Source organism: Mytilus edulis, chromosome 10, assembly GCF_963676685.1.
Source record: "Mytilus edulis chromosome 10, xbMytEdul2.2, whole genome shotgun sequence".
Lineage (NCBI taxonomy): Eukaryota > Metazoa > Mollusca > Bivalvia > Mytilida > Mytilidae > Mytilus > Mytilus edulis.
The window spans coordinates 24,180,391-24,198,959 of NC_092353.1; the positions used below are offsets into that span (position 1 = coordinate 24,180,391).

General features: G+C 31.9%; 2 protein-coding genes across 28 annotated transcripts in view; one reads left to right on the top strand and one right to left on the bottom strand.

Moving 5' to 3' along the window:
* Positions 1-4,640: 4,640 nt before the first annotated feature.
* Positions 4,641-18,569, bottom strand: part of LOC139490723 (runt-related transcription factor 1-like) — a 52,486-nt gene continuing 38,557 nt past the window's right edge. For 3 of the 6 annotated variants that reach the window (XM_071277660.1, XM_071277662.1, XM_071277658.1), the window contains exons 2-6: positions 12,815-13,162; positions 10,549-10,662; positions 8,585-8,794; positions 6,968-7,072; positions 4,641-6,656 (exon numbers count right to left, since the gene is read on the bottom strand). In XM_071277660.1, the coding sequence (XP_071133761.1) occupies positions 5,806-6,656; positions 6,968-7,072; positions 8,585-8,794; positions 10,549-10,662; positions 12,815-13,162 (1,628 nt within the window). In that variant the 3' untranslated portion in view covers positions 4,641-5,805. The remainder of the gene's footprint in view (positions 6,657-6,967; positions 7,073-8,584; positions 8,795-10,548; positions 10,663-12,814; positions 13,163-18,569) is intronic. The other 3 variants (XM_071277663.1, XM_071277664.1, XM_071277659.1) reach the window with 1 other exon arrangement.
* Positions 12,482-18,569, top strand: part of LOC139490725 (transcription initiation protein SPT3 homolog) — a 102,732-nt gene continuing 96,644 nt past the window's right edge. For 11 of the 22 annotated variants that reach the window (XM_071277671.1, XM_071277674.1, XM_071277684.1 and 8 more), the window contains exon 1: positions 15,043-15,117. The gene's annotated coding sequence lies outside the window, so the exon portion shown is untranslated. Of the gene's footprint in view, positions 12,576-15,042; positions 15,196-15,291; positions 15,426-18,569 lie in introns of those variants that run through there. The other 11 variants (XM_071277683.1, XM_071277678.1, XM_071277685.1 and 8 more) reach the window with 8 other exon arrangements.

The window sequence follows — 18,569 nt, forward strand, 5'->3', positions numbered from 1 at the left end:
TGTCAAATTGCATTAATAATTATTTATAAACTGTTGGGTAATGCTATTATCTAACTCATACATGCTTAATGATAATTAGCCAATCTTTTTGAAGTTGTCTTTGATCTACAACTCTTCAAACTAAAGCAGAGAAAATCGTGACCAACTTTATATTTGCATATTGGTGATATCTTTGATAATGAATAATATAATGTCCCGAAAAATCAAGCGATAATACAAATGAAAGAGCATCACCACGTATAACGAATATAAATCAATTTACTACATTAAAACTGGATTATAATTATTTCAGTTGTCTTTCTAAACTTGTATCTTATCGTAAGTAAGTAAACACGAAGTTTTATATACACTAAAACAAAATATCTCTCTAAACGTTTCATCCTATTTGAAACGAGCTCCTTAACGGATCATGCTCTGGAAACTGAAAAACTTAGATTTTGTTTCATGCTTTTAGCCTTGATTATTTAAGTCAGCATTGTGTTGCAGGAATTATTTGAGCGCTGGCACAAAAAAAAACGTAAGGTCTGAAATGTTCTAATATTCCATCTTTGGACATCTTAAGTCTAATTCCGTAGACTTGCACCTGTTTAGCCTCTTTATGTTTTTATTTTTCGTTGAATTATGGTAATTTATATTAAAATGTTCGTGACTTGTACATGACTTTAGTCTTGGAGATCATGACTTATTTCTGTAATTGCGAGTACTTTAAGATCGCTACTTCAGGGGCAGACCCAGCCATTTTCCAAAAAAAAAAGGGGTGGATTCCCAACCCAGGATAAAGGGGAGATTCAAAGCATCTGTCCCCATTCAAATGCATCGATCGTCCCCAAAAAAGGGGAACAATTCCCCTTGATCCGCCTCTGCATTTGCGTCTTTTTTCTGTATTGTAGTTATTGTTTTGTGCTTCGTTCAGATCTGATAAGCTGAACCTTTCTAACTGATTTACAAGTTATTCTTTTCTTGTGTTGTTACATCACTGTCCCAGTTTTTGTTGTGTTGTTACATCACTGTCCCAGGTTGGGGAAAGGATGAACGCTAAACAACATATTTAACCACGCAATATATTCCTGTCCTAAGCTAGCTTATTATTGGTTGCTGCATGTGTGTCTCTAGTTTTCCCTTCATGCCGTTGGAATTTTTCGTTTGAATTCTTTGACGTTTTGGCATATTGTGTCTTTCAATCTGACTATATGATATGAGGTTTTATCATTATTGAAGGCCGTACGATGGCCATTTCATTTGAATATAGTCGTATTGGCAATCATGCCGCGTCTCAATTTTTCGTAACACTCATTAACATTTTGTTCCTGTATAGTCCTAAGAATGCTCTGAATTATTTACATTTTTTTCAACAAGTATTTTCTATAGAGCACACTAGTCTTTTTCCCCCTCGTTATGAGTACATATAATAGTACTTTTTGTAAAAATGTCAAAGGTTAGAATGTGTGTTTTAAAATAAAAGGCAAAAACAATCATTCTCTTTGATAAGGGACATTTATTGGTTTAAGATGAATGTTTGATGTAATAGATGGTTAACTGCTGTGTTCGGTTGTATTGGAATGATAGTTGTTATACTTGCACTCGTTTAATTGTTTCGTACTGAAATGTTAACTTAGTGCACTTTAGAGAAAATAAGAACAGGTGAACTATGTTTACTCTTGTTATGTAACAAAGATGCTTGATAAAAATAACTGAAAGGTTGATATTTCCCATAGCATTCCTGTAGTTGATAGACATATAGTTTTAATAATGGTTCGTTTGAAGAAACATTAGCCATTGAAACTATGATCTGAAAAGTCCTTGACGTCTTTTGAATATGTATATATTTAGTAACATGTTGTTAATGCTTCATCTCTCCCGCCACTGCTGGAACCTGTTATGGTTTAGAGCCATCGCAATAACAAGCTACAACTTTATAATGTATAATTTAATATATAAATCAGTTAATGAATTCGTAATGGTAAAACAAATAATTATATGGATGTTTATCCTGTGACTAAATGTTACGGTTATTAATTCATTTCATTTCATTTTTATTGTGGCATGTTTATATTACCGTAAGTAAACTATTCTGGTAAATTATGTAAAATTATTGCTAGTTACAAAACGAATTAAGACATCATCTGGTAATCAAGATGTACTTATTGAGTCCGACGAGAACAAAATAGTTGTTTTACAAAGCTATTTGTACCGTATCATTTTAACAACAGTTGAACTGCGACCATTTTAAACGAGTTCAGAAGATATCTTCATCTACCTTTTTATAGAAGAATGCTTGATTTGATGATCGTCTAATGTCAGTTTTTGTGGACCTTTTCCTTTTTGAATTCCCATAAGAGCTTGTTTTTTAAAACATTTTTTTTCTGCAAGATACATAATGAAATTTACATGGACCAGTCAGCTGCATACATACTCTAACTTACATCATAACATCGTTCTGTGCCAGAGACATATATACACATATGTGTATATATGTCTCTGTTCTGTGCAGAATATCTTATTGTGTATGATTTCCACTAGTAAATTCTTGATGAAAATGTATGAAACATTATGCAGCCCAGCCATGCATTTACTAGATATAGGAAGATGTGGTGTGAGTGCCAACGAGACAACTCTCCATCCAAATAACAATTTATCAAAGTAAACCATTATAAGTCAATGTACGGCCTTCAACACGGAGCCTTGGATCACACCGAACAAGAAGCTATACTAGGTTTGTTTTTTTTCTTCTAAATTTTAGCCATGATCTGTGACTGTTTCAAAAATGCATGACATTAATTATATTGATATGCATAATTCTGGCTATAATATGTCTGAAACCAACGTATATACATACATGTAAGTATACGTGTGGTACCGGTGTTTTATAAAATTTATCATGGCATTTTTAGGGGTTGGAAAAAAGAGATATTTTGGTTCAATTCAATTGCACGCAAGTTTGCAATCACGTGTCTATTATAACGAATAGTTAAGCGACTGGGGATAATATAATACACTTCTCAACTCAACAAACAAGTTTACGCCACAGCACATTGCAAATACATTCCTTTTCTAACGGTATTGGACACCTTTACACTTACCCGTATTGCATACCCTTAACTTAGTGAAATTTTGGCCGATATCAGTCTAGGGTTTTTCATACATCGTTTCCTGCATTTTAAATTTGTTTATAAATTGGAAACTTAATTTGACTGCTTTGAGGATCGTAGTTGATATATTTTGTCCAAAAGTTAATGCTTTTATACTAGAAAGGTATTGCTCTGCATATTGAAACGTATTGTGTTTTCCACTGATGTCCAATTTTTCTATCAACATGTGTAACGTTCTCATCTGTTAAACATTTTCATGGATTAATTATTTTAATTTCAATACCTATTCGAACATGGTTATGTTTGTGATAAGAACCCTCATTAACTTATCAAGAACTATCCTATCCCCAAATATCCTTATAAAAGTGATCAATAGACGTGTATCTAGTTTATTGTGAATCACTTATGTATCATTACTATGACGAAAATAAAACTTTGAAATGATAAGCAGTCGGAAGACCACTTGTTCCTTGACGTCAAATAATGTCCTAAAAAGACGGATGACTGACGGAAAAGACAGATGCATCCGGATCAAATAACTAAATATTCATAACAGTGTTGTTTACTCGTAAAATATGTTACATATGTGATATTCAACCTTGGAGTTAATCATCAGAACAATATCCAAAAATAAAACGAATCATGTTCATCTGAGGCAAAAATAAATAGTGTTTATGTATTCGTCAATCTTTTTAGGTTGCCATTCTGTAATGTTTTGTAACACCAGTTTGTTAATATTTGAATTCCTTTTTTACTTGTTTCTGTAAAACACATTATTTATGCTGGTCACAAGTAATGTATACCCATCCTTTTAAGTAAACTGATTTAAGAATCTGTAATCTATACAAAACCGAAATTCACTTGTGTGTCTTTTTTTCAAATTACTGAAGGTACATCAGAAATTGTGTCTAGACATAACTTTGTGATACACTAAAGTAATCTTATTAAATTTGACAGATCATATTTTACAATAATTACGCCCATTATGTTAAAATATTAAATCTCAAAACCTTTATTTATATTGACAAACGTGTTCTCAGTGTCATTCCATAAAGTTAAAAAAATATATATCGCTATGATCTACGTCCCATTCTAGATTAGATTACGAATTATAATATACAAAATTCAAGTTCTGAATTTCGTATGTGCAATTCATTGACTGGCATTGTTAGCAATCAAAGAAGTTGTAGGAACTGTGATCCTTGGAGGATCGACGACAATTTGCTAATCTTAGAGTGGGGAGTTGAAAATATTATCTGGCCCAGAAAATGAATAACTTTGCACTAGACAGGAAAATGTGGAAAATATAGCATTAGATGAAATCTGTAACTGTCCTTCCACTACACTCATTAACAGTCCACGTCAGAATATGAATGGTCTTCCCCTTATAATCAAAAGATACCGTTAGTCTTCATATTTTTTCCCATTATTTTTTTTGTATGATTATTGTTTCAATTTTTTGTTGAATGTATAGTAGTCAAATAAAAGACAAGTAAATGAGGAAATGAATTAAAACGAAATACACTGATAGGAAATAAATGACATCTTAAGTATAAACATTTGATTTTATTACAAATAGACATGTCAACCACACAATAGTGCGATAAAAGTACAAAAGCTTTAATAAGAATAATTTAATGAAGGACCATGGAATAACATGACATTGTAAATAGATCCATTTTCGTGGAATTGATTTTGACATTCGTTTAAAAAAAAGCTTGAATCCGAATTAATCAATATTTGTTCATGGAAATGAAACTTTAACATACATTATGTCATCAAATTAAGAAGACCTGTTTCCACGAAAATGACCCTACTCACAACTTTTAATAAACAACGAAATGGAAAATACTTGCAAGACACAAATGTGGAATTTTCATGGTAAAAGTAAAAAAGTAAAATAAATGCGTCAGTTTTCTATAATACAGCTCGTAAAATGACTTAGCACTGATATGATTTCAAGGGCATACAAATATAAATAAGCTAACAAAACGTCAAAAAAATTGACGTGAAATGGAATAAATAAATAGAACTACAATCGACAATGGAAAAATAGCTTTCCTTTCATAAGTTTCATCGCCAATCTTTGGTTTATCACTGATTAACTAGTAACAATGTCTTCGATGTTAAAATAACATAACACTTTTAAAAGTTAATTAATACATCCCATCATATCCGTTTCATATACCCAATCCTGCTTCTTTTTATCTCCAAGAAAAATCCATAATTAGAACTATAAGTATAAATATCGAGATCAACAAATTGCGTTTGGAAATGTACAACATCTCAGAAAAGTTAACAATCTCACAAAGGTTTTCTTTTTAAAGCTTATTATGGAAAATGCTTTACAAACGTTTACAACAAAACAACTTATATGTAAACAGATCAAATGTTCTTCCAATGTGACCAAAATATCTCCATGACTAGCATTATAATGTCTTTTCCCCGTATACCGAAAACTTTCTCCAAAATCGCCGCTCAATCGTCTTTCAAAGTCTGAGATCACTGAAGAGACAACCATCGATAATATAAATGCACCAACACATAATGCCTCTCTCTTGCGCACTATTGTATGCCATCACATGACACCAACTCCATTCGGATGCCAAACATGGCTCTCCTACAAAAAATGCACATACCCCAAGGTATTGTACCAACGTCGCTAAAAATCATTGCAACGGTTAAACATTGCTACTGGTAAATTCGTCTAGCAAAGTCAGTATGGTCTCCAAACGGACGAATCTGTAACCGCATCATTTGGTCTAGGTGGGGTCCTAGTTGAATCAGCTGTGGTGTCCATTTGAGTAATATTTCTCCTCGAAATCACACGAGATCTGTCATTAATCGAACTTGAAAATCTATGATCTTGTGTAACTGTATCAGGAATCAAACGAGATGGAGGTGATGGTGGTAAAGGTCTTTCTATTCGCATTGGAACATCAGACGATCGTCCTCCTAGTACTTCGTATGTTCGGACCTCTCCGGATGGAACGTAGAGACTAGTTTGATACTGTGGTGGAGAGGCTAATGATAAATGTGGGTAGAGAAAGCTAGGTGGAACAACTGCGGATGGTGAACCACTGAGAAAAGATGGCGACATCGTCGTTGCTGGCGTCAGCCCTGATAAAAGATCGTGGGTCATCATTGATGGTGGTCCCAATGATAAAGTTGACATATCACCTCTGCTGTCTCTAAATGACTGAATATGTCTGCTTTCTCGTAAAATATCAAGATTCGATGACGCAGAATATGGTGGGTTGCCAAACATAGTAGCAAGACTAGATTCGCCAGAATAACGTTCGGTCATTCTATGTTCCGTTATTCTTACATCAGCTGTATATCTAGGGCCTAACATTAATGGAAGGTCTGGCATACGTGAGTCAATCGACCGAGAATTAAACGGTGTCATATGATCCATCCGTTGTGGGTCGGGAATTGTAATTGGTAGTGATCTACTGTTTGATACAGGGACTAAGTCTAAGTGAGATGAATTGTCCTTTGAGAATTTTTGATCTACATTTATAGAATCTATAGATTGAGATGGAGGTGGTGGTGTCATATCGTGACCTAAAAAGAAAAAAAGTATATCAATTTTAAAAGGTTATCATTTATTAATTATAACTAGTTTATGCATCGCTCAATGTAGTGCTAATGAAATTTTACAACACATTCCACTTGCTAACTGATTCTTAATATTGTTCTTATATTTCCTATCTAAATATAGATCTCAACTGTTTTAATAGCTATTTCATGTATATAATGATAGAGAGGTGTCCATGCCATTGTAACCCTGTTTTTTTAAGTAAATACTGCATAATGTCAAAAAGTTGACTAGTTCTCTGAGCAATAAATTTAACTGTATATTGATATCATCATACCTGGTAAAGATGCTGTGTTGATAGGTTGTTGTTGTGTGAATTGTGCAACAGAAGAATTAGTAGTATAAACTGGATCATATGTGCCCCATGGACTTCTTTTTATATCTGAAAAACAAATAGTAATGTTATTTGATAGGTGACGGAAATTTTTTTGCAGATCTTTACCACGTTAACTAAATGTTTAACATGTAAACCAATGTGTTGCCTTATTTCATTGGCATCTGCGCTTAGTACAAACTGTACTTCGGTCAACGCTTTTACACCCCAATGAAGTTACAAAAAGAAGCATTCTGAAGTAAATTCTGCCACTCGAGAAAATATTACAGCATTTGTTCTTGACAGAATAATTGGTATGGTATATTTGTTCAAACAGAAACATATATTATAGCAATGTTTACAAGAAAGTTTCCAAATAAGCTTCTGCTGTCAGGGACAAATATATGTTGATAAAGTAGTACTGTACTTTCAACTGATGTTTTTTTCAAACGGATTGTTTTGTTTGGAACATATACATCAGTAACTCACAATACCATGTTTTCCTTTAGTTGTATTATGTGGTGGTAGATATTCTTTCCTACAATATCTGGTAAGCTGATCTATTGTGGTTAATAATGGGGGTAACCAATATTTCCGTTTGGCTTACGATTTTATAAACTGGTTTTGTGGTTGTAGTCCACTAAATTGAATAAATTGCCACAAATATCCATACAAACCACAGAGTACCCGCATAAACATAAGTTCTTCTAAAAATATGTATATAAATAAGTAAGATATTCTAGTATCATCCAAAGTATCTAAACGGGAGATATCAACAATCGGAGGTTATAAACAATGCGGAAGGGGCAATTGTAAGTGCTGCAAAGTCGCCAATATAGAAACCCAGTTCATCAGCACAGTCACAAAGAAAAATTACAACATATTTATAACATCAAATTGCAAAACGCAAAATTGCATTTATGTTCTAACGTGTGGAACTTGCAAATTACAATATGTTGGTGAAACAGAAACCCCATTTAACATCCGACTAAATAACCATCGGTCATTTTATACAAAAGAAAGGAACTGCCCAATTACAAGACACCTTTTAAGAGCAGGACATGATTTTGAAAACATCACATTTCAAATCATTGAGAAAAATCAAAATTGGGATACACAAGGAAGACAAAAAAGAGAGAGATTTTGGATGCACCAGTTACGAACTCTTGAACCTGATGGACTCAATGAGAGAGACGAAAAAAGATTTCAAAGCAAATCAAAACCATAGTTATCTTGAAATCATACAAATTAATTTATAAAAATTCATACAATTAATCGAACATCTATAAATGTGTTAAACTTTTATTCCAACTTCATGTAGTTGTAGCTACAAACATATTTTATGACCGAATTAATATGTTACACCCATCCCTCAAATCTTGTATAGATTAAGCTACAAAAATATTTTTCTGTCATGCATCCGATTTCACCTTGAGAGATGCACACGCCTGATGAAGCTAATTTGTTTAGCGAAATATTGCGTATTTCTATTTAACATCTAATAGAACTTTTTAATGTATCAATTAGTGTGTTTTAGTTATATTCTTAGACATTTAAATAAGTAAGTAAGTATATATGTACCTGTTGGGTGATATCCATTGGTGTCAGACGACGGTTCAAGCACGCGCCGTGCGTTGTCTGATTGCTGTGATAATGGCCTTCTGATTGTATTCCAGTCGGGTAATTGTGATGAAAATCTATGGCTTTCTAACTGACGTTCTGAATATGGATTTCTGTCTGGAAAATCTATGGGACTTGGTCGGTGAATTCTGCGATCATCAGTTCGGAGTTCTGAAAAGAACATAAATAGCTATAATTGGTGTTATGACAAATAATTATATACATACATATTTAAAACCATAAGAATAAAATGAAATTCTTGCTTTTTCATGGGACTTTTCTTTACACGGTATCGAATTTCGAAGGGCACTGAGAGAATCAGTAGTTTTACAGTAAAATAAAGCATAAGCTTTAAACTGTAAACATGAACAATTTTTCAACACGTGTATAGAGAGCATTTGACAATACCGGAAAATATAAATTGCTTGAAGCTTTTTGTGATTTCATATTGGTTTTGCACATTTTATTGCTTTGCACATCTAAAAGAGACACTTTGTAAAGCTTTCCAAGGATAACCTATTAAAAAAAAGAACAAAACATCGGTTAAACCCCTATTTAAATGACAGGAAACCTGGTAATTGTGGATAACCATTTCTTGCTAATGGCATGCTTTAAGAACCCACTGATTTTGTCTAAAAAGAAACCAATTACACATAGAAACAAACGATATCTCGGCATAACAATAAGAGCCTCTTGCAATCAGTCTACTTCAAACCACAATAGAGAAACTTCAAATTATTCAAGAAAATTGGAACAGCAGATGTTTGCAAACTGCAGAGCTGCACTGCACTTTAGATTAAAATCAACTCTCAGAAAAAAACCGTTACGTAACAAAGAGGGCGAATTGTTTGCCCTTTGTTATGATAATTTCATTTCGTTTCTTACACCACAAAGAACCACAATGACTAACAAAAAGAAAAGAAAATTTATCACCCCTTATAGAATGATATTCCATTTTCAAACTTTAAAGATAAATCAAATGACAAAAAGGGCTAATTTTCTATCGGAAAAAAATAAGGCAGATTCTGCACGCATATGGGCTATCATATCAGCACTTCACTTTAAAGCATTATCTAACTCGTTTAAGCAAATTAATGATTTATTTACATTTCCCAGAATGTGTCAACAAAGTCCCATTTATACTCCCGAATTCTCAAGTATTTATCTGAAACTCACTTAAAACATTAAAACTCGCGATATCAAACAAATGTTGTAATAATTGCAAAACACTTTATATGGAAAAAAAAGAATGTTATAAAGTGATAGATGGATGGACAGAAGAATAGTTACAGATGTGAGATCAAGTACACACTTTTTATTTGCCATCTGTCTAACTACATATTTACAAAGAAACCTATATTTATGTTTTAAATGGCTCTCATCGATATCTAATAAGTATGTTCATGATAAAGCTAAATAATTTGCATATAAATTTGAATCAAATCTGGGACTATGATACAATGAGATAAATAATTTTCCAACAGCAGAAACAATACTGTCATAAATTATCTATCATTCTCGATTTAGGTGTATTAAATAATTTGATAATTCTGAAAATGGTACCCAAATAAGCGTTTCCGATAACAGCCATATGTGATAATGGCCCAATTTCTTAATCCCACCATGATACATCTCATTTTGTTCATACCACAGTTGCAGTATCTCTATACCCTCAATCTCTATTGTCTTATTATTGTGTATCAAATAACAAAATAACAAAATGGCATCGAAGATCTGGATAAATAAACATTTAAGTGCATCTAAATCAGAAATTAAAAAAAAAAAAATTGTGTGTTTTGCTTTTATAATACTTTTAAGCCAGGATCTGTTGAATATTTTCGTATAGATAGTTTGTCTTGTTGGATAAAATTTGTTATTTGATTAAATTGTTTTTTTTTCAATTCTAGGGAAGAAATGTGTCTTACTTGTCTTACTTCTTGGATCACGTGGTCCATCTACGGTAACTTTAATGGCTTTCTGGTACAAAGTAATCTGTGGTGGACATGTATATACAGCTATGGTAATGGTGAAACTTTTACCTAAAAAAAGGAAAAAGCATGTTATTTAATCAAACATAATGGATACTATACTACTTAAAAACATTTAATATAAAAATGAAGATGTGGTATGACTGCAAATAAGACAACTCTTCACAAGAGCGTACATGGGAGAGAACAGATTGTTTTGCTGTTGATTTCAATGTTTTTCTTCAAATAACGCCTAAGTCTCTATAACCTTAATTTTTGTCACGTAGTCCGTGTTTCTTTGTTTCTCAGTATTCCACATAAACATAAACTTTTACCTCATGAAAAAATATGTTTCAGGTCCAAGGAAATTTTAATCATGTATTCATATATAGGCCTAGTAGTTCGTATCTCCAATGATATATAAAGGAATTGTCCCTTTGTCCCCAAAACTACTTGACCCGTCTCTTCATCAGTATTTTTTTTATAGTTTCTATTTTAGAATCTATACTTTATGTAACAGTAAACATATTACCGCAGAAATCAGAGAACGGTTAACCTCAAATGGAAAATAGCATACCTCAATAAAGAGATGCCTAAAACACAAATTAAATTGATTAAATACACCATTGGACAACTGTGATGGTTTTGTTTCCTTTTTGTGCCAGCTGATAGGATTAGATTGGAGAATTCGGTATCCTTATCAGATTTCATCTTTTCATGGAATATAATTATTTTCCGAATTAAAGAAATCTGATTTATGATTTTATGAAGTTGTTTTATTGCCCTTAAACAAGCATGTGTAACAATAAATATGAACAAAAAAGCGTCAATTTCTATAGGGTTAATTTAGTGTAAAATAGGCAATATAAAGCCATTTCTTCAGACTGTCATATTAAAAGGAAAATACGATTATGACAGAAATTTAACGATCTGTAATAGGGAAAATCATGAAATATGAGAGACATTGTTGTTACTTTCTGGCTCGTGTAAGGGGTCGTGGGTCATTTTTACGGCATCGTTAACCCTGCCTTTATGATCTGTGAATACAATGGATGATTTGCTGGGTTTATTTGTCGTGAACTCGAGGTCTCCGACATCTTAAAGATTAAATTATCTGTCAACTTCATCACGGAGGGATAATTACAACATTTCAAGTGACCTCTTGTAACACGCATACGACTTAGTTTCTTTTATTAGGTATTAAATATGTGAAACAGAAACAATGACTAGGTTTTTTTAGGTTTTCAATTCTCCACTGATTCCATTAGAACGGCTTTTTTTTATCATATTTGTTGTTATCTCAGTTATCATTAGTAATCCTTAGAAATCGTAGTTACAATTAATATACAATTGCAAAATATGCGACTGTCATTGATTCTAACTCAGCCTTTACATTTTATTGGTTAAATTTAGTGATCTTTAGTGATAATAAAGGTCTATATAATTTAGAATGGTTGTGAAGTATTACGACATCGGAAATAGGTCAATTTTACTACTGTTTTTCCTTATATGGCAATGTTTACTACAACGTACTATGAAATAGTGTAAATTTTCCCACAGTAGCTCCGCCTACTGACGTAGATAATGATATAGACATATTGTATACCTGTACACCGGTTGAATAATAATATCGTGAATCAACTCGTACCTGTTACAAGTTAAACCATAAATCATATCACAAATAAAACTCATGAAAACACAAATTAATATTATTTTTTTTCTTTAAGTTCTTTTCTGTCGTGGTACAATGCTCCGATGTATATTGTATAACAGTTTTATTGTTGCCACTCCAAACGGTAACTGACGTTTCCGTTATTTTTGGGAGTTCAACCAAGTACATAATGAATATATATGATATACGGAAATGATATCCGCTAAACATGTTAACCTGGAAAAACCCAGCGACATACCGAAAATGTTTGACGTCGGACAATGGTACAACATTACACAAAATTAATACAAAACGATGTACTAATATCTTACAGGTAGAAATATTATGTAATCTCGTCAAAATATATAAAATTATGAGTATGGAGTCAAAAACGATCTTACAACAATACTAATGATAAGCATGAAAACTCTTTCGACATGAAACAAAACCTTAAAGCAAACTTAAGACAACTGATATATAATAATCATCTATCATGCCGAAGATAGAAAAAGAAATACTATAGTAGTAAAAAAGTTTGAATTAAAATGTCTTAAGCATTAAAACTATACATACCTCGGCCACTTCGTCCAACAAATCGAACATCATTAAATTTAGCCACTTTGTTTTTCATAAAGGCAGTACAATTTCTTAATTCCGCACAATAATTTTCGTCATTTCCAGCTGAAATTGTCACTTTGGTTCCATCTTTAATATCCCCAAGTGAAACAACTTTAAATCCTCCTGGAAGAGTTTTGTTTGATCTCCAATGCGGTGGCAATGCTGTACACACAAAGTTTGGGCTCCCAGTTCTAACCAGGGGCTCATTGTGGTCATTGGATACCGAACCCAGACTCCTTTCCCCTGGTAGAACCTCTGCCATTTTGTGAGGGGAGTCCGGGAACGGAGTTAATCCGTTTAAATCTGCGGGTAAATGCATGTGGTTAATATATGAAGAACACAAATAACATAGATAAAATACAAATTTAAAATATCGAGATCTCCTGCACTATCGACCACTCTTGTGGTTTATGAATGAACATTTGGTTTGTTAGCGGTTTTAGTCAATAAGCCACTCCTACGATGTGACTCATTAGCATTAAAATTACTACGCCATAGTAGCATGTTTACATGTAAGAAATAAGAAGTATTTGAATATTTGTTATATCACAATATATCTATATATAATTATTGCAACTTATGTATATATCATAATTAAATGACACTTTCTTAAACAGACAAAAAAATAAGATACCGGTATGGAACTATATTGCGTGCGGAATAATAATTCTACCTGTCAATCATATTTTCGCACCTGTAAAAGTAATGACTAAACTAATACACATAAAACTTTTCAAATAGTGCGAAGGAGTTTGTTGAAGGATTGAAGTAATTTTCAGTATTACATGGTTGACAAAAGACAGTAAAAAATTTGTTTTCTAATAAGCTGTATTTGACAAAAAGGAATAAACAATTTAACTGTTAAATGCAACATGAGATTTAAAACAAAATGTGTATTGAATGTTTATGCAGACTAATTAGCAATTAGTCAAGTTCTACTTTGCAATGTGCAGTTATCTATTTGGGAAATTATGCGCACACAAAAAGGAAAATTATTATTAGATGCTTTCAATTTGATATCAGTATCTACATGAATAAAAAAAATATATTTATTTGTTTTTGTTGATATTTTTTTCTAATTTATTTGGTCAATTTTAAAACCCACATTTTTTTCGGTTAAAAGTACATATTACTTCAAGTTCTTATAACTTATAAAATAAAATGGGTTAATATGTTCCCTTGAGGACTCGTCACCCTGTCCCGTTTGGCCCAACGTCAGAACTTTTTTTCATCAATAACGTCACCATCACCAACCAATAATCAGGATGTACGTATTACAGTTGGCACCGACGGCGATAAATGGTGTCAAGGCTGGTCTACTGCATAACTTAGACTGAATCTATAGGCAAAGACGTTTCATGTATGTCATGTATTTCTTTAAATAAAGAGGGAATAAGAAAAGTATGTAGTTATCCTTTTTGAGAGAAAAAAGTAAAGATAATAACCTGGCAATAATTTCGCGAAAGTAAAAGAAAAGTTTCATACGCAATAGACGTCAGTTACGGTTGATCTCGACCCGCACATTGCGCATGTGATATTGAAAATAACGGAAAAGGTAAATTTCTAGTATTTAACAATATTTACATATACACATATAAATACATATTTCCCCCAATTTTTCTTTTATCTATTTGGTGTTTACACGGATCAAGGCATGGATTGGCGATGGAAAGGGGGAAGGGGATTTTACTTTGTCCTTTATAACGTTTATTTTCTTTTTTAGGATACACTGGATCTTTTGTGTTCTTGCAATACTGAAAAACGCAAAAATAAATGAAATTGAGGGAAAACGAAAAACAAGTGGTTTTTTTTTATCAAAAAGGGGGAGGGGCAAACAAAATGTACCTTTGCTTAGTTATATCGTTGAAATCAGAGACAGTTATATATAATAAAGATTGTATAAAAATATACTAATCACTGTTTTTAAATTAAAAAAATGGCACTCATGCATATATTCAGGGAAATATTGTCTATCTAAGTAATTACTGTCCCCAAAAAGCGGGTGCATCAATATTGGTCTTTTGCTGAGGTTTTTTGCGTGCTGGTTGAAAACAAGAAACCACAAATTGTCACCAAAGATGTATAAGATCATTCTATTATATATATTTGGTGTGACCGCGAACTTTTTGAACCCGTTAAACTTTAAAAAAAAAAATTGTAATTATGTCATCTCATTCGTTTCATTTCAGTGGACCTATCACAATCTGTTAACGCACCTTCCAATTGCGCATGAGCGGAAGCAATAAATGTAAACAGTGGTAAGATTATCAAACATTTATTTATCTTTAAACATTAATGAACTAATGGCTTTCAAGCAGTATTATTTCTGGAAATCAGTTAGCATTATTTAATAATTTCAATCCAAACACCCAGACACAGTTGTCTTTCTACGTTATTTAAACGAAAGAGTACCACGTGTTTATCTGTTTAAAACACAACTTTCACTTTGTGTGGGAGTTGATTTAACACCGAAAGGAATATCTATAAATGTAACAACAGTGTTAATAAATGCTTCTCAAATGCTGATGAGTGGGATGCAAACTGGGTCAAGGATGGGCTATTCATGGTCAGTTAGTTTAAATTGTGTAAAGCGGTGCTTTATTAACCGGCACTTGACCAAATTGAAGAATAATTAATATTAATATGAGGCAGGCATTACCTGTGAAAGGGAACAAAGTCTATGATTTTTTTTTCAAATTTAAACATATTTTTATTTCAAAACGGAAATACCGTAACGTTTCCGATTTTCGTTCTGTTGTTATGGATTTTAGTTGTGACGTTATTTAAGTTATGACGTCATATGCAATGTAAACAAAGAAACGCTATCATTAGGTAACGTTTTTTTCATATCAGGGAATTATTAAAAATGAAATTGATATTGCGTTCCTTCCTATTTTATACTAGACTGATAAATTACATGCAAACGAGACCGGGAAAAGGAAGTACATTGTAGATTTCTGCTCAGATGCGAGAATTCACAATATGACATAAAAAAATTGAACGTTTTGAGTTCATTAGTACAACGAAAATTTTCCCGATATTTTTTTTTTTTTGTATTGAATTTTCTACTGTTATTGGGGACTTCGTCCCCATAATAATTATAACCCCTTGGAATAATAATACAATATAATATCTTGATTGCGATTTAAAAAAAAGTGTAAGCTATCCCTTTATGTTACACCTTTGTTCATCAACATCAACAGAAATCATGGTATACTAGTTGAAAGAGATGGCAACTCAACAACAATAATAACCAGCAAGAGACAAGCAGCGGAACCACAGCTCTAAAGTTCTGATGATATTTTTGGACTATGGTCAACAAAAAGTAAAAAAAAATATCATAAAGACTTAACAGCTACGGTTTTGCAGCTACTAAGAGACCATAGTTTTCAGGATAGATAGGGTGTTCATCCAATATGCAAGGTTCTTCATAAATCTATGAAAGTTGTGAATAAATTTACAAAAACAATTAACACTTATACATGATCATGATGATGTAACAAGATTGATCCCTTGGAAAATGGAGGTTATCATTCAGGGGTTAAATTAAAAAAAATATTTCGATTCTAGAAAAGGGTTTCACCAAATAATTTGTGTATTCACTATTGATGAAAACAAATGTACTTTTGAAATCCAAATTTTTCATTTTTAAACTTTAGTTTTACAAATCCCATAGACATGATAGATCTGACATTTATGAAAATCACTTTCTCCTCCACTGTCAAATTAATAATGTTTTACGTATAAAACTTTTTAATGACATGGCAATAGATAATCCTATGTTTCCAAATCTATCTGATACTGAAAAACTAGTAGTCCTACTAAATCCTTCTAATAAAACAAGTGAAAAAACAGGTTCCTTTATAAAACAGTCTTTAGAGCTGAGGACAGGGGACTCTTAGTTAGTTTTACTTGTGTATATATATAGATATGTGTGTGTTTAACTCAGTTATTTTATTGTTGTTGTTACTTTTGTTTATGTCACAAGTATAATGTTACTTATATGACAAATAAAGATTATTATTAATAATAAAACCCTTTTGGCAAGTGATTCTGTGTTATAAGTTGGAACACTCTGTGGAAAATATCCCAAATCAAGAGACATTCCTTTGAATATAATTCATAAGTCTCCCAAATGTGAGAATTAAATCAAAAATGGCTTGTAAGCATTTTCATGGAAAAAAAGGAAGGAAATGATTTATTCCTCTTGTTAATTATTCAAAATGAATGACAGTTTACAAGGTGCACAGTCATGGAAGTAGAAATGACATTGAACATGTCAGAAGAGAAAAAAATGTGGTATTAGAATATTTCTTTTTTATAAGTTGATCCATTTAAAAAAAAGTAACTTTCAGAAGAATTTATGTTTAAGAACATATGTTATGGTTCCTCCAGAGTAAACAAATTGTGTTTTAGTGAAATTTCGCTCCTTTTGTATAAACTTCACTAAAAAAATTGCTTTTGAATTATAATACTTAAATAACATCCTTGACCTTTGGTCTCTGTCTCATTTGTAATCATAACACATGCATCTCTTATTTATATTATGTAATTATTTAACAAATTTGTAATTTTATTACAAATATTGGTGTAAGCAAACAGGTTTACAAAATAACACAACAGGTAAAGGATTAGTTGTGGAAGCAGATGTACATGTGTCACCCTTGGTGATCCCCAAAAACAAAAGGGATAAATTTGCTGTTACATGGTAAACTATTGTTTTGAGGGGAACAAATTCAGAGGGAATTTTGTTCTTTAATGTTAAATGCAAAAATGGATGCAGATTTGTGAAACCATTAAAGATTTCTTACTTTAAACAATGTTTCACATTTAAAAAAAACATGTTTAAATGATTTAAAATTATTATTGTTTACAATTTTGAAAACTTATGGCATATGAATAAAAGTACTTGACCTCTCAGTCTGAAATATGTTTTTTTTATCTGCAAACATTTCAGAAATTATTTTGAATGTTCTTAATCATGTTAGACAGATATGTAAGGCTATTATTTAGTAAATGTACATGTAAAATAGTTTAAAAAAAATAATAAATGTGAACACATTAGAAATCTATAACATATTGGCAGATTTGCAAAAACATTTATTCAAGTTATCAACTTGTATCCTACATGTAGTAGTTTAAAAAAGTTAGCTGCTATAGAGGAACATACTCTGTTTGTACTACTATATTGTGTGGTAGGTAATCATCAAAACCTGGAACATTTGTTAATATCATGAAAATATAAGGAAATCAATTAGCCACAAAGGAGAGAATATATTTTGGTTTGTTTATGATTTTAACCGCTTTACTTTGTTTCCCTTACTCAGGTTTTTATGGTCAACCAAATTTGTCGGGATAAGTGACCACAAGCTGCTTATGTCTCTAATCTTGAATGAGTATTAATGTAATGATCTTACAACATGAAAAGTTGCTAACATAAAGCTTCCTGAGAAACTGACTTACTGCAGCTCAAGGCAGTGCAGTAATATATTTAATCTTGATCGTTAATTTGTTAATTAAAGAAAAACTATGACTCATTAATATTTTTCTTTATATAATTTATTCTTCAGTTATATCGGCTTATGCTAAAACTCAGATTAAAACTATTTAATAAAAAGAATAAACTGACTGTATTTAACATGCATGTTGACTAATTGGTTCCAAGTTCATTTGGGATCTGATAAAAATATGTGTAAGAATTGTGAAAGAA